Genomic DNA, 25,005 nt, shown 5'->3' on the forward strand with positions numbered 1-25,005 from the left:
ACAGACCGATTTGAATAACAGCACAATTTTCCACAGCGGTGTCAAACTCGCCTGTGAAGAATGTAGATCTAAGGACCTCAGAGAGGACAAAAGGAGGTGTACTTTCTTACCAAATCACACACATCTGGGCAATCCATTCATTTGTATTAATCTTCATATGATTCATCATTGTCATTAGAGATACAGAGAAAGGGCTGTTCTTTACCGCCGCAGATGCAGTGAGGTGTTGTTGTGTGGACTGTTTCACAGATCAATATTCGGTTTATTACGCAGGCCCGTGTTTATGAACCTGTTCTGAATGAGCACCGTGATAAGACTGAGGTCATTCACTCTGAAATACACAATGAAAGATTTCAAACCTACACAAACAATCTCAGAAATCTGAACAAAAGATCAGTAAAGTCAATATAAAGTAAAAACCGATCGCATTTTTAATACACTTTCTGTATTAAAAAAAATAAAACATATGAATAAATATATATTAATGATATATTTTATATTTAATTGTATTATTTAAAAAAAAAATTATTGGCTTTTATTTGTAATTAAATTTTAGTAGTTCTGTTATGTGCTTTTTTCAGTTGTATTAGTTTTTTTATTTCTATTTAGCTTCATATAATTATTTAGGCTTCTTTCTGTTTTAGTAATTTCTTATTTTTCATGTTTTAAGTTTTCAGATTTATTTCAATTAACAAAGAAAGCTTTTAATAGTTTCAGTTAAGAATAGAAACACTAATTTATATGCAATTTCTCCACCTCTAATATCATGAATCTCTTTAACTTTACATTTTTCCAATCTCTTGAACAACTTGACTCCATTCTGAAACAATCACTTCCAGTCCATTCAATCCCAGAGGGTTCAAATCAAATCTCATCCAACATTTTATTAATTCAATATCTCGTTTCACTTAGAAGAAGGTCAAATTATGGAAATAAAAGGGGTAGTGATTTTTGCCAAGGTTGGAAATAAAATAAGGCTAAACTGCATTTCTAAGCCACAATACTAGCTATACCTACTCTCACAACAAACAACATTTTACAGGTGCATTTCCTTAATAGAAAGAGATTGTACTAGAAAGATTAACAGAGTTTAAATTCTGATTGGATGCCTCCAACATATATAACGCTTCAACTGCTGCTTTCTGTACTCAGACAACACACTAATTTCTGGAGCCAAGCCCATGTGATAAAGTAGAGGTGTGTGTGTGGGTGTGTGTGTGTGCGTGTGTGTGTCCGAGAGCAGACGACTCATGAATGTGTGTCTCACACAGCTGTGGTCAGCAGAGCACATGTTACGCTCACACACACACACACACACACATGAATCTGTCTCTCCATCCTATTTTATGAGCCCATGCTCTTCTTGCCAGGACTTAACAGTGTCCAAATGCTCTGTTACGTGCAAAACGTGCAAATAAACATTTATCACCATAAACAAAAACCATGGCAAATACACTAGCTTAGGCCAGTGGTTCTCATCCGTTGCGTCAGAGTCAGACACAGCAAAGAAAAACAATGCAGAGAGCAAATAAGAATCAACTAACTGTTAATAATTAGAAATGCTGATAAAACACTGCCAATATCTTTTCAAACTCTCAAACTCGACAGTATTTTGTCACAAATTCATCTGTTACTAAGTAGACGCCAAATCATGCAGACGCTGACATGGACAGGTTGTCTGACATCCCCTCATCTGCAAAAATCATGGACGCAAAGTAAAAGAAAACACTGAATTAAAATCCGGGTTCACACAGGCAGCATGAATAAACATTTGTGATGATGACCACAATGTGTTTATTTATTACTGGCTGCTGAGAGCATGACACCATCCACATTCATTTGGAAACCAAAACTGTTAAGTTTCTTATTCAGCAGTTTTAACCCTATAATGCCTACGGTCCCATATTTGCTATACAAATTGTATTTATTGGTTCATCTCTCAATCATCATTGTTTTGCATTGCATTACATGTTTTTGAATCATAAAAATATTCATTTAATAATAAGCATCTTACTAATTTATTTTTGCAGTCTGTTATACTGTTATAAAGATCTCATTGATTTGTAGTACAAGCTTTCAGGATTTCATCTTTTTGGCCATATAAATAACAAAAATCGATCCACAAATCGCGATGCATCAAGATGCATTTGTTTTTGAAGCTGACTGTTGTGTTTTACCAGTTTATGAAACTAACCATGTTCATAACGGTGAGCAGAAAGCGTTGGGCGGCCTCAGCACCGTGATACTGCACCATGTTTGCGTCGGCCACCACGACCGTCTCCACCGTGTACTCTCTGCTCAGCCGGATGGCGTTCCTCCTGCCGCGCACATCCTCCGCTCCTTTTACCCGTTTCTCCTTCTTCTTGTCTAACATACACAGATACATATACACAAACATATACACAAGAACTGTTAGGCTGGAGAAAAACTGCACACTAATGTTCAAATGTCTGGGGTCAGTAAAATGTTTGAATCTTATGCTCACCAGCGCTGCATTTATTTGATCAAAAATATATTAAAAAAAAACTGTAAATTACTGTAAAATATTTTTGCAATTTAAAATAAGGGTTTTCTAAGTGAATATATTTTAAAACGTAATTTATTCCTGTGATGTAAAGCTGAATTTTCAGCATCATTACTCCAGTCTTCATTGTCACATGATCTTCAGAAATCATTTTAATGGGCTGATTTGCTGCTCAGGAAATATTTCTCTCTATTAAGAAACACAGCTATTATTTCACCATATTACACCTTTTCCAATTTCTTTGATGAAAATACAGTTCAAAACAACAGCATTTATTTAAAACAGAAATATTTCATAACATTATGAGCAGAAATGTCTTTACTTTCACTTCTGATTAACTGATCAGTTTTTAGTAAAAGTATTACTTATTTAAACCCAAATATTTTTGAACATTGTGCAAACATGAAGACATGCATATGTATATAAATACACAGAGATTGATACACATTGCTTCCTGGAGCAGATAAACAAATAATCAATAACAAACAGAGAGAAACTCTTCAAACATTACGCTTATAAAGCATGATATCTGAATGCATCTGCTGTCAGCTCTAGGCAGGTGACACATTTTGTCTCTAAATAAGTTTTTCTTCTTCAGAATTACACTCCATATGTTGTATTTGTGCATAATTAGATCTGATCATAACAAAGGCAACAGTTGAACTGTAACTAAGTCCAAACCTTTGACAGAGCTGATGTTCAGCAGATGTGAGACCTGGCCACAAGAACGAAGAAAGACAGAAATAAAACCATAATGTCAACAACAAAAAGTCAACATCAAATAACTCTGTTTACTTTCTCAGTACATGATTCTGGTTTGTTGTGCTTATTAAACACACTGCACAAAAAAATAAAATAATAATAATTCTTCTGACGTGATATCCAAACATACAAATCAAAAAACACTTGCTGATATATACTCATACATTTACAGTTTTCTACCAAATATAAAGTACGTTTTTACTTAAAACAAGAAAAAACATCTGGCAGTGTGGAAAGAAATACAAAATAATTTTCTTACCATATTAAACATTTTTTATTGTTTAAGCATAAACTGATTTTGATACATTTACTAAATAAACACTCAATAAAATAATTTGTCCTTCTCAAGTAAATGCATCTTGATTTTTTTTTTTTTTTTTTAGATAACAAAAACAAGACAAAAATACTACGGTTTTTTTTTGTAAAATGTTTGTTTTTGTATCTTTGATATGCAATTTTGTTAATGGCATTGGTTGATAACGGTATTTGATGATTTATTACCTTGGGAAGAAGTAAGTCAGTCAGCAAATGTTTTCTAAAGCGTCTAGTTTAGCACGAGTCCAGTTTTAGTTTGTCTGCTGGCTTGCACAAACACTGCGATTCGTCCTTAAAAGCTCCCAAAATGTTCAATCAATTACAGGATGTTCTGTTCTGTTTTATCAAAAAAAAAGAAAAAAAAAAAGTGCTTGCTTTGTCATTCCATAGTACATTTACTGTACATTAAAGACATTTAGCAAATGCTCCCATCCAGTATTTTAGCATCACATATAAAACCACTGCGATCAACAGATGAAAGTATACGAGCTGCTAGGAAAGAAGCAATTCTCTGTGAATACAAATAAGTGCTCCAACCTAATTTTACCTAATACAAGTTTGTCTTAATAAATATTAATGTTCACTGTAGAACTTTTTTAATCATAAAAGCATGGTAGAAAAAGGCTACACGCATACCAGTTTTATTTTTAACTAAAACTATTCAAATTTAACGGAATTTAAGTTGAACAAAAATAAAATAGAAATATTAGATCAAAAACTTTAACTTAAAAAAAATGTTGCTTCAAATTAAACTTAAAATTTAGAACATTAGAAATGTTAGGAATTTTTTGTCTTGGCAAACAGAAATTAAATTTAAAATAAATTAGTAATTAATATATAAATTATTTTATAAAGTGTATATATATATATATAAATACACACATTATATTCAGATGCAATTAACTAAAATTAAATCTGAATATAAAAAATAAAACCTAATTCAAAACATTAATATATATACAATAACAGTTTCTAATGAATAGTAAAAAAACACTGATGTGGACCCGTACTGAAATAAAAATATGATTTGGAAAATGCGTTATGTACGTGTAGCACACGGCTCGATACTAGATCCTACAAAATATAAACCATGGACCAGAAACAGAAGATTTTCGGATTGACTCACAGGAGCAATTATTAGCAAAGATGATAGTAAAATTTAATAACATAAATGAACCACTCGGAATACTGGAATGTAGCTAATTAAAAGGTAAGTGTATTTGTTTTCTCTTTGTTTGTTGTCTTACATATGTTGTATTTTTCGAAATTGGCAGAATGAAATAAAACAAAAAAAAATAAAACAAATGGATCACAGTAACACACAGTATTTGAAATAAATAAAAAAAACACAGAAACAGTCAACAATTCCAAACGTCAGTTTCTAAAATTTGACCTCAGTGTCTCAATTTCAAGTTCAATATCTCAATTTCAAATTCCAGAAATAGAAATGTTCATCAAAAATGAATTAATGAGTACAGTCCATGAAGAAAAAAAACTTTGTCCTCAGGGAAATCCAGGAAAAACTTGGAAAAAGAAAGAAAACCCGTAATGTGTGCAGTCTGTCCTACCAATCAGAAAACTCTTTCTTGCAGCTCTCACAACTCTTTTGCTCTGTTTCCAGGTACAAGAATATGGGATGGCTCGCCAGTCCAAACCAGGGATAAGGATCCACAGCCAGGACAGAATTCAAGATCACAGCAGCAATTCAGAAGCTCACAAAAGAGAGAAATAAAACAAGAACCACAAAAAAAAACCCGGCCAAGAAGAAAAATAAATCAGAGAACAAAAGAAAAAAAATAGTTTAAAGGAAAAAGATCGCAAGATTGATCCTATCACGTTAGTGTTAACTTCTCGTCGCATCAAGTTCACAATGAACTTCTCAAAGCTTGAACATAAATCTACTTCTCACTTTAAAATGATCTATAGCTGGATTATTAAACAGCGATTCTCAAATCATTTAATCTACTATCAGTGTCGTGTCTCGTGTCGTTCGCAATCTCTCTCACTCTCTCTCATCTCTGCTTGACACGGCCTTTTTTTGGAAACTTTCCAACAAGGGCGGGGCTAACCTTTCACCTCACCAATAAGGATTTAGTTCAACTTCTATGTTTTGGGATTATTTGTAATGAAATAAATAAATTTTACTTCATGTCCTTATTTTCTTACTATTAATTTTATAGTGATATAAATAAAAGAATAATAATTATAAATATTAGTGACCCGAGTTAATGACCTGGGTTACATACGTTTTCCCCCATAATTCATTGTGGATCTGATGGGCGTCCCTCTCATGAGGGTCTCTGCTGTATGTTTACAGGTGTTTATGAAATGTGTGATTGTGTGGTTGTGCGCACATTTTTAAATGAGTAAAACAACAGATGGTGCTACTGTGGCACGCTCTTTTTGCAGTGCGAGCACTTTTTCCATTCTCGGCTGTTTTCAGACACTTCTGATTGGAGACTGGCTTCACTACAAATGACACTGAAAATGACACACGTTTTCTAGCAATGTGCTGATATCAGCGATAATTCCTGCAGATGGACACGGTCATAAAACAAGTAATGTGTAACAACAAACCACCATTAATGGTCAGGAAGCGATCACAAAACTGTCATCTAGAGCTGTAATAACAAAAGACCTGTACGGCTGACTCAGGTACTCCTGCTCTTCTGATGTCTTCAAGAAGCAGCGCGCACTAAAATGAGTCAAGTCATCATTCACTCACCCTGATGTCTTTCAATATTCTGTGGAACAGACTTTAGCAGAGGTTTATACAATAAAAGTGAATGGAAACTGGGGCTGTCCAGTGCCTAAAAATGACAAAGCAGCACCATAAATGCAGTCCAAATGACTTGTGGACTATATAATAGCCATATCAAGTCATTTTTGATTTGTATAGTGCATTTGTCATGCATGAAGCCCTACAGGTCCCAGTGAGCAGCCAAAGGAAAAACCTCCATAAACGCGGTTTAGATGAAGGGGGAGAAAAACCCTGAGAAGAACCAGACTCAGCTCCCTGGGCACTGCAATAATTGCACATGTGCTAAATATTATTTATTCACATCGTATGTGTAATACAACCATGTGTTCACTTAACAATTATATTAAAATTATAGATATTTTTAAATGCTATAGTGGAGGAAATTATGAACTGTTGACGTGCTAAAATTATGATTTAAAAATAATTTGGAAAAAATACTTTTATTGAGCAAGGATGCATAAAATTAATCAATTGACACTAAAAACATTCATAATGTTACAAAAGACTATTTCAAATCAAGCAATCAACAGAAATAATAATAATAATAATAATAATAAATATTCTTTAGTAGAAAAGAAACATATTAGAAGAATGATTTCTGAAGGATCATGTGACACTGAAGACTATAAAACATATTTAAAAAGAAAATTAAATTGTAATAATATTTCAAAGTATTACTGTTTTTACTTTATTTTTGATCAAAGAAATGCAGCCATGGTGAGAAGAAGAGACTTCTTTTAAAAACATTTTTTTTAATCTCTTACCGACTTACTAACTTTCTGTTAGAGATAAACAAAAAGTGGTTATTTTCTTGAAACTCCATTCACATTAAAACACTGTCAATTAAGATTTGCAGTTGGGAACTGATGGTGTTTAAGTAAAATGCCTTTTCACGCAGTATTTGACATGAATAAAAAGGAGATTAAACATGCTAGACTTATTTTATATTCTTTATACTTGTTTGGAACATGAGGATGAGTTCATGATTTTTGGCTGAACTATTGTTTTAACAGTCCCAATTGTTAAGAACATCATCTTCATGTTCATTAGTCTTGATAAAACTCAATCGAGTCATTGCTACTTTTGGCTGCGGTTTATAATGGCTCACTTCAACTCATCACAACATTTAACCTGATTTCGGGACATGATGCTCTTGTGTCCGTTCCAAAATTCATTAATATTTGTGTAGAACTGCAGATAAATCTCTCAGTCAGGCCCCTAAAGCTTTGTGAGGGGTCTTAATGTTGAAAACAATGTGGATGGCTATAAATAATACTTCTGCGCTGAAGGGGAAACATAAACCACATTGCCACACCTGCTCAATCTCCTGTCTGTGTGTGTGTGTGTGTGTGTGTGTGCGTGTGTGTGCGTGTTTATTCTTACATGCTGTGCAAGGGCCATCAAATTGGTAGGTAGAAGAAAAATGTTTTTTTTTTCAGTACAGCAGAGCAGCTGAAAGATGATGGTCTTTTAAAAAATGTTTTTGCTCAGCGGTTGCTCTTTCTCAGCTCATTAGACTTAACAGCATTCTCCATTGAGTTGTTTAAGTATCCTCTATAATGTTGCTCTTCTCTTATGGCTTATAATAGAAATAAAAAGACACAAATAAGCCAATAGATATTGGTATTTGCAAATCTGAGAATAGATTCTCAGATTTTACACACAATTACAGTGTACTTGCTAAAAGAGGAAAAGAGCTCTTAATATATAAATATTAACTATATATTTATTCTTAGCACATCATTTTATTAGAGCACATGCTACCAAAGCTACTTTCATAGCTCTTTCAATATTTTGCAAAAGACTACAGAACTAGAATAGAATAAATGAATCAGACTCAGCATTTTTTAGTATTACAAATTACTATTATTGTATTATTATTTTGAATATTCTATTTTATATTTTAAATATTTATATTAAAGTTTTAGGATTTTTTTTTTTTTTTTTTATTATTATATTGCTATTTAGATTTAAAAATATATATTTATTTTTTATATTTTAGTCCTACAATTTAAACTTATTTTCAGACAACATTTCTCGTTTTCATTTAAGTTCTTCTAAAATGTACACATTTATATTTTATTTCAGATGCACTGCAATTTTTCGTAGTTTTAGTTTTAGTATTGGTCTACAATTACACTGTAATTGGATAAATGCACAGCCTAAATGACAAATCACTCTTTATCATTTCGGATAGATTCTGTTCTCTCCAGACACCAAACTAGTCCCTATCTAGCCCCTCCCCGATTGTCCTGCTCCCAGAGTTCAGCGTGAACGTGCTGTACGCATCAATCCAGCGCTCTTCTTGGATCAGCCTTGTGAATTTCACACGTTGTTTCCTCCTGGCACAGATCGGTCTTTGTGTCTGCTCCCTGACCGGCGTTCCCTCCTCTCAGTCTGGATACTTGATCCTCTTCAACCCCACTCATGACGGGAACATACCCACATCAAGAATGGAGCTAGGTGTCTGTTTGTGGCAAACCTGGGCTTCCTGATGTGCTAGTGTGGGCAGAACGGATCAGGGGACGTACAGCTCCACAGATAACACGCGCTGATTATAAGTGCTAAGTGTGTTTTGTCAGAATCATATTTCAGTGGGATGAAGCAGGAAGCACTGAGAGAAACCGGCAGTTTTTGATTCATTTAATCAGTTGGTTCATTTGAACAGTTCAACTGATTCATTTGAATCATAATGCAATTGTGCTCCTGAAAGTCCAAAATACTTTTTTGTTGTTGTTGTTGTTAAACACTAACATTCAAAAGCATGGTGTCAGTAAGATTTTTTAATTTTTGAAAGAAAACAATACTTTTATTTAACAAGGATGCATTCAATTCATAAAAAAGACCGTAAAGACATTAAGTTGTTTGTTTTTACTTTCTATTCAATAAAGAATCCTGAAAATGTATAATGGTTTCTACAAAAATACGAAGTGAAAACTTAAGTTTAGGGACCAATTCTCATTATTCACAGGTTGTATGACCATATACATCCCTTAATTCAACCCAACCCCTAAACTTAACAACTACCTTACTAACTATTAAAGGTGCAGTATGTAAGTTTTTGAGTCTACTAAAGCTTAAAAATACCATTTAAGAAACACGCTAAGTTAACATACTCGTTTATCCTCCTTTAAAAATGAGCGTTCCGGGCTATTATCAATATTTTGAATTTGGACTGCAATACCTAGTTCAACCACTCGGTGTCAATCCTACATACAGCACCTTTAATAAGCTGTAATTTGGTGCTTATTGAGGCAAAAGTCATAGTTAATAGTTAGTTAATAGCAAGAATTGGGCCTTAAAATAAAGTGTGACTGAAATGTTTCTTGAGCAGCAAATCACCATATTTCCGTATCATACCGTATGATTTCTGAAGGATCATGTGACACTGAATACTGGAGTAATGATGATGAAAATACAGCTTTGCATTACAGGAATAAATTACATGTCAAAATACATTAAAATCAGGGCTGTCAATAATGATTATTTTGGTGGATTCTCATCTGTGGAATGCTATACTTCCAGTATGTTGCCGGTTAATATACACAGGTAAAATGCAATCAAGGATTTTTTTATAATGGAGTACTATTAAAAATTCTTTGCAATGTCTTACCTAATCCTGCTTACATAAGAATAGCATTCAACTCGATTCAGACCAATATCTGAACACATTTTACTGAAAATCACACTGTTCGTGGAACAGACTACTTTATCAAAAGAGCAGCCTGACTGTATTTGAACTACTTTAAATTATGAGCAGCTTGCAGCTTGGCAAGCTTCGGTTTCGAAGCAGCTTCCCTAACACTGGTGGGAAACAAGAGAGAAGACTCTGGCAGGCCCGCTGAAAGGCCTCCGACAGACGTGAGTGAAGAGGAAAGAATTTTTCCCCCAAATCTGGCACTTTTTTCGCCTGTCGGTCTTTCGCCTGACTGACTAACTGACTCGCAGACACCAGGTGCCGAGGGAAACACTAATGCACCTGGACCTTTTTTATGGCAGAGACAAGATCGCTCAAATCCGACCGCATGCCTGAAACACAAACTCTATATCCACCAACCTTTCGTTTGTTTTCAATTCCTGTCTTCATCTTTTTTTTCCCCCACTATGATATTTGTGGTTTGGGTTACTTAAATTCCCAGATATTGGCATATGGAAAAAATCTACTTGTCAAGCATTCCGGTGGTCTTCTCGTCTTTTGGGTTATGTAATATTCACAGTGCACAAAGTGAACAAGGAGCTTAGGGTTCAAGAGGACTTTTAGTCTGCAATCAGACACAAACTAGGGTAGAGGACAACTGGAAATACCATAAATTGTTTTGTTTGGCATGTACGGTTGTATACAGTATATCCACACACATGGATACACAAACCGGGATTTTCAGATACTTGTATCTTAATTTCAAAGGGTAAACTACAAATCCAATAATGCAATATTCGCAGACAATACTTCCTGCCCTGGAATATGAAAATCTGTAGGTGCTGGAGGGGTTCAGAGCCTCCAAGGCCACATTCAAATATGTGAATTCCTTTCAGCAAGAAAAATCCATAATCCTGGCAAAGAAAGGCCCAAGGGGCTGAAAAATATGCACGGCATTATTAATGTACGTGAGCAGGCCAACAGAATTCTTGCTTTCTTTCTAGTAGTTTTTCAGATGTTTTAACATGAGTTTACCGCCGTTTACCAGCGCGATAAAGGCATTAAAGAGCAAAACAGCTGAGCTTTTTCACTCCCACCATCTCTCAGCACTGTTAAGAGGATAAAGACATCAAAGAGTTACAGTCATAAACGTTGCTATGAAACACGTGATTTACGGACTTGACAACTTTTGAATCTTAAGCAGTCCTAGAGGAAAGAGGCAGATGGGGGGCACATGAGAATCTGAGCATGAGATTATGATAACAGACTCCTAGAGCACAGCGCTTCGGGATCCAAAGAGGTTCACGGGTTTGCTCTAAAAGGATCACCAAGAGCAAATGCAAATGATAGCTTCATCTTTGATTTCAAAGGCTCTAAAAACACTATATAAACGGTGTTTTGGCACAATGTTTATCTGTCACTTGGTAAAAGGTACCCACATTTGGCAGATGCCCACATGGATACATGATTGTTGGATATCTAAAATATGTGTGTCTTGTTAAACCATTTGAGAACCACTGAAAATTTTTCGATGGAATTGAGGTTAAACAGGGCAGTTATTGCACAGCATGTGTAACTGACTGCATAAATTGACCACTTTTCCCACTTGCACCCATAATTTGACAAAATTGAATCCCCGTAGAGCTCAGAACCAAACTAAAGCGACCTCTAAATCAATGGGCTTCCCACATATGACACGGCTAAACCCACCACATTTCAGCGAGGCAATCGTCTCACCTTCGATGATTTGGCAGAATTTCGGGCTGCTGTCTTCAGCATTCGCAGGTCTGTCCGATGAAGAATGCTTTTCCCGAATCACTCGGTGTTCCCAGCCAGAGAAGGAATCCGCGGCCTGGCCCACTGGCTCGATGAACAGTCTTTCCTCTTTAGTCTGAACCAGGCCAGTCTGTGAAAAAAACACATCAGGTGGAATAATCAATGACGGCACAAAAGAAAGCTTTTATCTGGCTAGTTTTCATAAATTTGGGGCTAAGAGAATCTGTGAAATAATGTTCTGAATGCACAGAACTGTCCAGTAACATATAAAAAAAAGATGCAAGTTATTACTCTCTAAAGCAACACAAAAGTAATAATGAAATTATACATGCATACACAAATACACACACACACACACAGACATTTAAAGTAAAACTTGCGATGCATGTTTTTCAATGAATCAATCGATAAAGGGAAGTAATATGAATATATTTTATCTAAATATATTTTAAAGACATTATATAACATATTGAGTGATTTTACTTTACTTAAATTCAATATATATATTTATTTATAATTCCTAAAAGATGTGAAAAAAAATAGTTTTTCAAAAGCAAAAAAAAAAAGATCATATATTCATTACACATATTATTCAGCAAGCTATTTTAAAAATGTTTATATTTTATAAAATATGAAGTAGATATACCAGACATTGCCTATACTACCTGAACAAACAACTCAAGATTTGAAATTAATATGATTTGTATTTGAAATCAAATTTGTAGTGTCCAAAAAAAATAACTCTAATTAATGCACTCTAAAACTAAAAAAAAAATTGGATTTCACACTACATTTCATGTCTTTTAAGTCACATGATAGCTCTGTGTAAAGAACTGACTGAAATAAAAGTCAAATGGAGCACGTTTATGGTGGGTTTTAATCACTATGATCCGCATCTGTACAGTAAATAATGCCATGAATCTCAGATGATGTTCTCCAGGAGGAAGCTGATGTGTTTTCTATGACAGCAGACCCAGGATCATTCATCACGAGCCCTGCTGAGGATCTCACATACTGTACGTTAGCCTTTCCCCTCCGACTGACTGTGACGCCCCTCAAGGCTTCAAGGGAACAAAGATGTGAAATGTGAGAATAATCTCTTGTTGCCAAATCCTGAAAAACGACCAAGTCAGCATCAAATCCGACGACAGCGATCAGTCAGGTGGGAAAGTCTGGAATAAAGCTGAATCCACACAACACCAAGGAGGCTTTCACTGGAGGAAAGAGTGGAAAGTGCAGATGGATGGAGGTGAGGGAGATATGCATAGAGGAAGAGGAGAACAGGGGAGTGCTGACAGGAAGTTTCCCACAGAGGCTGTAAAACACACGCTTTCATCAAGTACAGGCAAACCCCACATGAACCAGGTTAAACAAAGTACAGTTACATATGGATACAGTCTGAGGAGAGACAGAGCCATAAAAACTATCTGAAATGACATTAACAGACAGGAAGACCTTGTTTTGGTCCTCTCCAACTCCAACATTGTTTAAACAAGCTTACTAATTAGACGTTAGTAGAATTAGACTCCTTGCTGGTCTGAAGATCACTGTCTCAAAACCCACTGAGCTCCCTACATAGACAGCATTGATGCAAAATTATAAGATACCTTCTTTTGAACAAAATCAACAGTAGCATCAGATGCATTCTTCAGAGAGAATGCAATCAAATTAAGCATTGCAACAAGCTCTTTAAAAAACTGATAACTGTAACCATAAATATTTCCATGATGTCAAAAATGTGGATAGAATCATGTAATCTATTCATAAAAAGTGAAATTTACAGTATAACAAATTTTGGATGACTATATCAAAAGTAGGACTGTACAGTGCCTCCATCTGATTACCACTCTTTTTAATAATAAATCATAAATCCAGAAATGTTTTAAAAAGTCTACACAAAATTACTGAAAATGTAAACATTTCATTGTGCTCTATTTTAATAAACTGTTAAAGCTTTATAAATTAAATTGATTAGACATCCTTTTGGAAATTAAAATGTAACTAATCCAGTAGCATTGAAATGGAACAAAAACTGAATTTGGGGGAAGATTGATGTTGAATTGTATACATTTTATGATTTCAATTAATTATCCATGTTTTTTTTTTGGTTAGTAAAATTTTATTTAACCATTAAAACGGAATCTAGAAAAAATAAAACAGAAAAAAACAAAATTTACTTATATTTATTCACTCAATAATGAGTAAGTATCTAGAAAATATGACACTGTCAGATGAGAACACAACATGAACTGAATTAAGCTTTTCTTGTGTAGAGCTGCTTTACAGCTGATCTTACTGCATCGACAAGGTTACTGAATTAAACTGAATCAACACTGAACTGATTCAAGCTGAATAACAAACATCATTGCTGCCTTTGGCACAGCTGCTTATCGCTGAATTAAACCCGTTTCAAAACTGATGAACGTCACACTGTTATTGATCCAACCTGAACAAACATTAAAGGGGGGGTGAAATGCTCATTTTCACTCAATATCCTGTTAATCTTGAGTACCTATAGAGTAGTACTGCATCCTTCATAACTCCAAAAAGTCTTTAGTTTTATTATATTCATAAGAGAAAGATAGTCTGTGCTTTTTTTTCCCGGAAAAACACGAGCGTCTGTAGGCGTGACGTGTGGGCGGAGCTAAAGAATCACGAGCGCCAGTAGGCTTTTGCGTTGAGAGCGTTTGGAAGCTGTGACATTACCGTGAGGACAAAACCAACCAAAACAAACCATTGCTAACAGTCAGATTCAGCGTATATTTATGATCCAGAGGCTGAAATTTAACAAGAGCAGCAGTAACAACAGCGGCTCTATGTGCTATGTACTGAAACTGTATATATATTTGCTTAGCGGTTTTGGAAAATGATTAAGTTCCACTTTGTCGTTTTTTTTTTTTTTTTTTTTTTTTTAAGCTGTACATGTGGAAAGTGCAGTTTGATAACAACATCGCATGTTGTTTACTTGATGTGCTTACGCGCTGATAGCTAAGTTAACAACACAGAGATATTTGAAGCCGTTTTACTCACCGCCTGCGGTTCCAACACACGATCGTGACCCTTTTTCGTTGGGACTGCATTATCCTTAAGAAATAAACGATGAGCAAATCCGTCGTCAAACTGGGCCTTGTTTGTAAAACAAGCATCTTCGAAATGCAGGGAACAAACACAAACAGTTGCACAACTCCGTTGATGCTCTGTAAAAATAAACTCCATCCACTGGTCCCTTAATGCTGTTTCTCTTTAGGTAATCTGTGCAGGGTTGTCTTGCCCTGGCAACCAAAAACACACTTCTTTTGTGACATTTCGCGACGCTCTCGCTCTGATCAGTGAATGTCTGTTGTGCTCTCAGTGCTCTGCTATACGGGAACGCGCGCTCTTCCGGCAGACGCGCCCTTAGGACCCATATAAGGAAATTCCGCTCCATCTAACGTCACACAGAGCCATACTCGAAAAAAACTTTCCGGAACTTGTGACAAACCGGAAGGAGTATTTTTGGAACAGAAATACTCCTTCAAACGTACAACTTAATTTTTGAAACTTTGTCCATGTTTAGCATGGGAATCCAACTCTTTAACAGTGTAAAAAACTCAGTATGCATGAAATAGCATTTCACCCCCCCTTTAAACCAACCTGAGCTAAATAATGAAACTACTGTCTTTTCAGAGCTGCATGACAACAGAATCTGAATTGTCTCAGTAGTTGAGTTCTCATGAGTGATTCTGCCGTTTTTACACAATCTGTATCGTATAAAGCACTATGGAAATAAAAGTGACTTATATAAAAAGATACTGTTACCACCATCCAAAATCGTATTTCCTCTCCTATAGATGACACATGGAGAAAGAACCATGTGCGTCTCAGACACTTCTCTTTAAGCCGTTTGATTGAATGCATTTAACACAGCCATTCAAAGGAGGTTTGAAGGATTGCATGATCGTAATAGGACCAAAGTCAGGGAAACTCTTTCTCAAACAAACACAGCCTGTCTCCGTGGGTTTGCCTGGAATGCTCACAACCACAAAGTCAAATAACTAGCACACACTCAAAGTGTGAATCCCACGAAAACATTTCAATGTCACATTTAAACTCAAAATCAAAAAATAAATTGGAAGAAATGGTATTCTCCATGAGGAAAATGAAATCTGTTTTTAGGACATTAAAAATGTTATTATTTAAATGAAATTTAAGCAAGTTCTCATGGCCTTAATTACTGTTACCTGTATATTCATTTAGCTTAAATAAAACACAGTAAAATAATTACATAATGCATAACTACTTAATTTAAAAATAGCCTATATTGGTGATTTGCAACTCGTCGGTTGTGAAAAAATTTAATAAAAAAACACAATGCAAAATGCAAATTATAAAATGCAATAAAGGTGCTTAATTTGGATAGCACACACTTATTATTATTTTTTTTTTAATGTTTTTGAAAGGCGTATTCTATGCTCACTAAGGCTGCATTTATTTGATCAAAAATACAGTAAAAACAGAGATATTCTGAAATTGTATTACAGTTTAAAATAAACATTTTCTATTTTCATACATTGCAAAATGAAATTTATTCCTGTGATGCAAAGCTGAATTTTCTGCATCATTACTCCAGTCTTCAGTGTCACGTGATCAGATCTGCTGCTTAATATATATATATATATATATATATATATATATAGATATAGATATAGATATAGATAGATAGAGATAGATAGATAGATAGATAGATAGATAGATAGATAGATAGATAGATAGATAGATAGATAGATAGATAGATAGATAGATAAAAAATTCAAAAGAAGAGCATTTATTAAAAATATAAATCTTTTACAACATAAGTGTTTTTGCTCTCACTATCTTTGCTAAATATAAGTATAAATTTCTTCAAAAAAAAAATGTTTTTTAAGGGTTAGACCCCAGAGATATTTTAAATGTTATAGATAAACTGATAATAAATATAATAACTCCACTCACCAGTCCACCACAAGCATCCAATGAGGCAAAAGAGTCTGTGTGATTGAGAACGGCTCCAGCATAGAAACACCGTCGGACCCTTAAAGCGGGCTTGTGCTGAACACTGCCCTCCTCGCTCCTCTCCTCCGTCACAAACCCCTCAGCCAGGAAAGAGTCGACTCTCTGGAGCTGTAAGTACAGTTCCTTTCCAAAAGCAGGCAGCCGTAGAAACAGGTGGTCCTCGTGCTGATGGTTCGAGCGTGGTCTGCGACCCCTGCTCCACCTGTAGGATCCCTGGAGCAGGTGCACCTCGTCCAGCCGCAGCTCCTGCGGTACGACCACATCTGTCTCGTACATGGCAGATTGTGCTAGGAGACATGAACAAGGTTTAATTAGAATAGCAGTGCAATGTGTAGTCAAGTCATGGATCCCAAAAATAACTGTTTCCATGACCTTTCCATCCATTCGAAATTACTGCATAAGGAATTGCAATGAAATCTTCAGCGCTGAGCATAACCAGAAGCATTTTTTAGGATTTAGGATTTTACAGACCTACAACTCATTTTTTTCTCTTTTAATTCCCTGATATTTCCAAGTTCTGTGGGAAAAAATGCACAACTCCTAGTTTTATAAGTCCGAGTTGAGTTTACAAGTCTGCCTGTAGTTAGTTAGAGAAGGATACACGTAAGGGGAAGTAAATTTGTTAAAAAAAAATAGAGGTTACAGAAGAGTTCATAAAATTAAAGTGGACTGAGTAAGTAACGGATTCAACAGAAACATAAGTAGAACACTCAAAAGCTAGTAGGCTGCATACCTAGACAACATTTTTATGTATCGTACAGTTGCATGAGCTCACAAGCTCCTCTCAGCACTGTGACGTAACATATGCTCTTTGCCAACAGACTTTTTCATGCCCGTAATGCCTAAAAATGCTGTCTAGGAAAGCAGTTCACCAGAGTACAGAGGATACACTGGCTGCCTACTAAGACAGTGTGCTGGGATACAGTTGCATGAGCTCACATGCACTCAAGGGCAATAGATAATGTCTAAGATTATCTCTAAATCATATAAAAAAATTCATTAAAAAAAAAAAAAAGTTAGGCAGCTTACTGTGTAGAGAATGCAATTTCTGTACCCTAGTAAGCTTACTATCTAGACAGCATTTCTGATCATCATGCAGTTGCATGAGCTTACATTCTCTCCCAGCCGAGACAATGTCTAAAATGCTTTTTAAAAACCCATAATAAACTCTCTAGTTGGGCAGCAAACAAAGTGACTATTGTCCCCTAGTAAGCTGACTATCTAGACATCATTTAGTTATCATATAGTTGCATAAGCTTGAACACATTCTCAGCAAAAACAACATCTAAAATGTGCCTAAAATTCCCCCCAAACTTTCTAGTTAGGCTGTTTCATACAAAGAATGTGATTTTTTTTTTTACCCTAGTGAGCTGACTATCTAGACAGCATTTTGGGCATCATACAGTTGCATGAGCTCATATGCAATCTCAGCCAAGTGAACGCCTAAAATGTCTAAATGACTTCTGCACTTTTGTAAGATGACTATGTAGAAGACAGCATTTTTCGGCATAATGCAGTTGCAGGAGCTTGCATGGATTTTCAGTCAGGAATATGTCTAAAATACATATAATGCTCTAAAACTGTCTATTTAGGAAGCTCACTACACAGAGAATGTGCATAATGTACTCTTGTAAGATGACTATCTAGTAGGCAGCAGTTTTGGGCACAATACAGTTGCATGAGCTTGCATGGATTCTCAGCCAAGAAAAAGTCTATTATGCCTACAATGCCACCAAAAAGTCTAATTTGGCAGTTCACTACATAGATAATGTGACTTCTGTACTCTAGTAAGCTGACTACCTATCAGAGAATGTGACCCATACTCTAATGAGCTTACTATCTAGGCAGCATTTAGACATCAAGCAGTTGGATTGAGCTCACATGCCCTTAACCAAAAGGCTGTCTAAAATGTCCACAAAAACTGTCATTAAACACCACAAAGAACGTGACTTCTGTAGTAAGGTGACTATCCAGACAGCATTTCTGAGCATCAAACAACTGCATGAGCTTACATACACTCTCAATCAAGAGAATGTCTAAAAAGGCCCAAATGTTGTCTAGTTAGACAGCCACTTTACACAAAGAAAGTGATTTCCATACTAATGAGTTTACTATCTAGGCAGCATTTATGCAGTTGCATTGAGCTTGCATGCCCTTAGAAAAACTATAATAAAACTCAGCAGAGAATGGGACTTCTGTACCCTAGTAAGCTGACTATCTAGACAGCATTTTTGAGCATCAGTCAATTGCATGAGCTTGCATGCATTCTCAAGAATGTCTAAAATGCACAAAATGGCCTAAAATTGTTAGGAGTTAGTCAGAATTGCTAGTCATGTTAGGAGCCACACTACACAGAGAATGTGCCTCCTATACACTTGTAAGATGAAGACTATCTAGTAGACAGCAGTTTGGCCATCATGCAGTTGCATGAGCTCACATGCCCACTGTGATGTAACATGCACTCTGCCAAAAGAGCGCACGTGACGTCACAGCATTTCTTCCCGCCGTCTAGGTAGACAGCATACTAGGTTTTGAGAAGCAGCCAACATCTTGAACCGTAACTTGCGTGATAAGCCTATATTGCTTGCTTTTAAATAAACAATTTTTATCTTAATTAAAACAGCATGGCTGAAACTTTTCTGTAAACAGCAGGAAAAATATACAGCTTCAAATAATATTACCAAGTCACCGTTAGCCTACTAACGTTACAGGTTAAATGTTCCAGATCATAAATTAACATGGTAAGCGCAGTTTCCGCCGTTTCTCGTGACCAATGCAGAACATTTAAATAAGTTCATACGGGGACAGTGTAGCTTTCTGATTATTTCTGTATATTTATCTATGTCCCCTCAGCACCTATAACTGTAGAAATATTAGTAGCCTATATTTACCTGAAACTGGTTACCATGGTGAATTTATGTCAGGAGTATCGCAGGTGCTGCAGTCTTACCTGATATTGCCTTCTGTCCGATGCGAAAGAGTATAAAAGACAAGACAAGCAGTAGCGTGTCATGGCCGTGCATTATTATGAGTAATATATATCGTAGAGCGACAGTCTGTGTGAAGAAGAAAGACAGGGCGTGCTGGCGGAGCAGCTACAGCGGACTGACACGAAGTTTCAGAAAGTTTAATGACAGCAGACGAGGAACTCAACTTCAGGCAAGAGCTCCGCCTCCTGACAGCGACGTCCCGCCCCATCTGCGTTCGGATTGGTCGATAAGATCCAAGTAAATAGATCCCCGCAGCGTCATTGGCTATTGGTTCTGTCGGTCTCTTAAAGGGGCCGGAACAGTGCACGCGGTCCCAGATCTATTGAGAGAAAGGCAAATCAGTTGTGTATTGACGTTCATTAAACGGCCTGTTGAGTTTAAATAGAAAGTATTAAATGCAAAAACAGTAGGAAAGAACTTGGTAAGCTTTAATATATCCATATGATTTGGCATATTATCTGCCGAAAATACAAATTATTAAACCAGTCTAAGCTGGTTGACCAGCTCACAATTTAAAGGATACATAACATACACAGTTTCACCTAATCTCATGTTGATATTGAGTACATATAAAGTAGTACTGCATCCTTCATATCTCCAAAAAGTCTTTAGTTTTATCATATTTATAAAAGAAAAATACAGCTTTCCGATTCTCTCCGGAAAAAGCCGAGCTCCTGCCGTCACTGAAATGACGAGAACACACAAACGCCCTCGATACACTCGCTGGGTTCTTTTTTTTTTTTTTTCAACTTTGGCCATGTTTAGCATGAAAATCCATCTCTTTGACACTGTGAACAACTCTAAATACACAAAACACCATTGTAGACCCCCTTTAAAGCTGGTCTCCTTTACCATTACCACAATCAGTTGTTATAGACAACAAATTAAGTGTTAACATTATTGACAATGATTAACATTCACTTACTTGTTATTAATAATAATAACAGCTCCAGAAAAGCAACTTATATTTTCGTAAACTGTTGTTCCTTTAAAAAAAAATTCTATAAAATTTTGAAAATGACCTAAATGTTTCCAAGGGGATTATTTGCCATTTTTTATTAAAAGCTTCAATCGGCTTAAACAAAATAATCAAAATCAATTATATAAAGAAATTCAAATCACAAAGACTTGACAGACCCAGTTTTCCAAATCTTTGTGTTAATGACATTCTTTATCATAAGTTAAGACTTATTGTGAATTCTTATATGACAGGATACCATCTCCTTGGCGTATACTTGCAATGCCTGGATGCTGTAATTGTGCCTCATCATTCTTAAAAGCAACAGATGTGATGCACTATTACTAATGTAGAGCATGTGCAAACCTGGAGAACATTATGGCTGAGAATCAATTTAAGTAGGCTACTGGATAATTATAATATATTGAGCTGAAAACGGTCATTTTGGATTTAAGTTGTTTAGTTATCAACACACACACATAAAGCAGTGCTATTGTAAAGTAGGACATTAACAGTTCATATACAGTGATTAAAAGACCAAAACTATGTGAGGTCAGTGCAACTCATGCAATAGCAAACACAAAAGGGCTTTTGCGTTTGTGACAATAAACCTAGTGCAAGTATGCAATAAGAAAAATAAAACAAAAATGCATTGCAAAATGTTTTCTGATACATTTCCGGAGCTAGGTTGTTGCTAATGATTTCAGATTTATATATCAGAGCCGAACAAATTTATGGTCTAAGAAGAATCTACTTTGCATTAATTCTGTAGATTTTCTTTCAGTATTATACATTGAAAGCTCATACATCAGGAGTCTGTACCCTGAGAACAGAGCTCTTGCGAGTGGATAAAGTTCATTAGCGTAGGTCAGCAGAGGCTTTAATCCTATTTCAAGTGTTTTGATTTCTCATTCCTCTTTGCCAAAGCACCACAGAAGAGATATTGCGGCTTCCTGTGGATAGTGGGGCCTCTGGCACAGCCAAGTGCCCTTTAATGAGTGACAGAATTATCTAGGCTGGATATAGTGGTGATATATGATGATATCTGAGCACAAATAAGTCTGCAGATTGTAAGTTGAAAGCAGTTGTACTAGCGACATTAATGCACTTATAATGACATATAATCACCCAGAATTTTACAATTGTGTAAAAGATAGCAATACACTTAAAACCATCTTAAACACACTTGAAACTCCATAGCAATGCCATAACACGCACAATGCACTAGCAACAGCATAGCAATGCACTAAAAACACTCAGAGCCCCAGAACACTTGCGTTATTCAGCCTGAGGGTGGCGCTCTTATGTTAATCGAGAGGCTTTAAGTACACACAACACATGCAAAGAATGCTATCCTTGAAATAGTATTTATTGCCTCTGATTATTACAAGTTGTGGAGAAATCCAAGTGAGAAAAAGAAAGTCATGTCTATTCTCAGAACAAACATGAAACACAACAGAACCATAAACAGTGATGAGGATGAGCTACATGCTAATGTTAATAGTCAGGTTAGCGGTTTGTTCCAATAGCAAAACCTAAGTATGAAACAGAAACAGTATTGGTGAGGCTTAGACTTCAGCAAGCATCACTATGTTTAGGAGGGGAGACTTTGTTCTTGTGGTCATCATCTACAGCACAATAAATTATGAACTGTCTGAAAACAGCAGTCCGGTTCCAAAATAGTCATCCCTGGAAACACCATAATGAAATCAAGCATTAAAAGTATTGTGACAAAAAAAATGCTGCCCATTCAAAAGGTATAATATTGATATGTATTTGTGGTCAACTGCTCCCCCTAGTAGTTAACAAAAGCAGTACACTAAACAAATAACTTGTTCAATATGAGTTCAAAGAGCTGTTTGTTGCTCCATTATGACATCAAGATGCTTAAATGCCATTTAGACACACTAATTGTTCAACCAAATTTTTTTAATACATTTCGGTTGTTGTTTACTCACTGTCATGTTGCCCAAAACATGTGAATGAGATTTAATCGTTAGAACAGAAGTGAAAAGATTTAATCAACTGCCTTTTCAGCTTGAACACCATTATCAACACTCACTTCTATTGAATAGAAAAGAGCAACTTGGATATAATCTTCCGCAAAAACAAATACCAAATATTTAAAATAAAGAATATAAAACATGAAGTATTGTAACATATGCAAATAATATAATCTATTGTAACATAAATAATCAGTTTTGAGTAATAAAATATATATTTAACTGAGGGGCAGTAGAAAATATATGTAAAACATATAGAGGAGGAAAGTTTAGATGAACATTAACTAAAGATCTGATCTGATCTGATCTGCATTATTAAACTGGCATACTGAAGTATTGGCTCAAAAACTTTATTACAATAAAAATAGAATTAAACAAAAAAAAATCCTTCAACATTTCCTTTACACTTTCTGTGCATGAAACATTAAATGCCTAACAAATTCTCAAAACCATGTCTGCTGATCTGTGGGTATTTGCTTTGCCCCGGACAAACAAAAATGACTTGTCATAGAATTGTTTTTTGCAAAGGCCTGACTTTCATTTTCTTCAGTTTATGTAGTCATTTTCTTACACATTTCAACTAATTAAATAGCCTAAAATCACTAGCCAAATCAGTCACTCACAGATATCCTACCGTTATTTATATAACCAGATTAAGTTGATAAAATGTCAATAAGACATATTAAACAATCTTTAACACAATTTAATGAAGACATCATTCTTCAGTTATACTAAGGTAGTTTTAAATGTCCTATAAACTGTGTCTACACTAGACAATCAACACATCTAAACTTCTATTTCAGCTTCTGTCATGATGGAGCTACAGCTAAAAAAGGGTTGAGCTGAATTAATGCCCAATAGAACATCTGAACGATAGAATGACCAATAGAACGATCTAATGACAGACAGAAAGACCGAAACGAAAGAACGACCGAATGATAGAATGACCAATAGAATGTCCGGACGATAGAACAAACAATAGAACGACCGAATGACAGATACGAAGACCAATAGAATTTCTGAACAATAGAATGACCGAATGACAAATACAACGACGATAGAATTTCTGAACGATAGAACGACCGAATGACAAATACAACGACCGATAGAATTTCTGAACGATAGAATGAACAAATGACAGATAGAACGACCAATAGAATTTCTGAACGATAGAACGAACAATAGAACGACTGAATGACAAATATGACAGATGTACGGAAAAAAGTTTAACATAAAAAAACACTTTTGGTTTTGTGGCACACAATTTTGAAGTTAACTAAGTCCCTTTCACACTGCACGATGGTCCCAGAAAATTGTCGGATGATGTGTTTTGAAGATAGATCAATGTTCGCGACAAAAAAATTATGTGCAAACTGTAATGAAGCAGAGATCAGTTGGTTCCTCACTTTCCGTGCTGAAGCTGAGATCATTCGCGAACTTAAGTGAATGTTAACAATAGGGAGGGGCGAAAAGATCCTAAAATATCGATATATCGATAACGATGCGAGTATCGAAAGAATCGATACTCAAATAAAATAAAAAAAAGATACTAAGGTGTTTTTATTCACCAGTGATTTTGTTTATTAAACCAAAAATATTGCCTACAATGTGCCTTAAATTGGACGAATAACCTATGTTAGCAAATAATTGTCTGGAAGGGATTTTCCTGCTCATCTGAACACACGCAAATGTTGCAAGGCACAATCAATCAATTACAGAGAGCGTTCACTCACTTCTGACAGTGCGTTTAAATAGAGCTGCGTTTCCCAAGAGTAGCCTATAATGAGAAAGCATTTATGTCTTTGGAAAAGGCAGCCCAAGATAGGCTATATGTTTGAGTTATTTCACAATAAACCTATTGAAATTGTACCCTAGTTTGTGCAGTACATTTATTTAAATTTGAATGTTAAAAGCTCATATTGCTCATGTTCTGTTCTGTATTGTTAATATACCGTATTTTTCGGACTATAAGTCGCACCTGAGAATAAGTCGCATCAGTCCAAAAATAGGTCATGATGAGGAAAAAAACATATATAAGTAGCACTGGACTATAAGTTGCATTTTTTTAGAACCAAGAACTAAGAGAAAACATTACAGTCTACAGCCGCGAGAGGGTGCTCTATATTTTCAGTGTAGACTACAGGAGCACTGGGCAGCATAGAGCGCCCTCTTGTGTTGCTAATTTCCCTCGGTTCATGTCAAATTAATTTTGATAAATACGTCACAACTGACTATAAGTTGCAGGACC

At 35.5% G+C, this 25,005-nt stretch overlaps 1 protein-coding gene across 2 annotated transcripts in view; it reads right to left on the reverse strand.

The window, feature by feature from the left end:
* The window catches only part of LOC113051914 (A disintegrin and metalloproteinase with thrombospondin motifs 17-like), a 94,610-nt gene extending 74,504 nt beyond the window's left edge, over window positions 1-20,106 (reverse strand). Inside the window, exons 1-4 of one of the 2 annotated variants that reach the window (XM_026216095.1) lie at window positions 19,757-20,106; window positions 16,747-17,093; window positions 11,737-11,905; window positions 2,195-2,367 (exon numbers count right to left, since the gene is read on the reverse strand). In XM_026216095.1, coding sequence (XP_026071880.1) covers window positions 2,195-2,367; window positions 11,737-11,905; window positions 16,747-17,093; window positions 19,757-19,829 — 762 coding nt within the window. In that variant the 5' untranslated portion in view covers window positions 19,830-20,106. The remainder of the gene's footprint in view (window positions 1-2,194; window positions 2,368-11,736; window positions 11,906-16,746; window positions 17,094-19,756) is intronic. The other variant, XM_026216094.1, reaches the window with a different exon arrangement.
* Window positions 20,107-25,005: the final 4,899 nt, after the last annotated feature.

The sequence above is a fragment of the Carassius auratus genome, chromosome 32 (assembly GCF_003368295.1).
Source record: "Carassius auratus strain Wakin chromosome 32, ASM336829v1, whole genome shotgun sequence".
NCBI classification, from domain to species: Eukaryota; Metazoa; Chordata; class Actinopteri; order Cypriniformes; family Cyprinidae; genus Carassius; species Carassius auratus.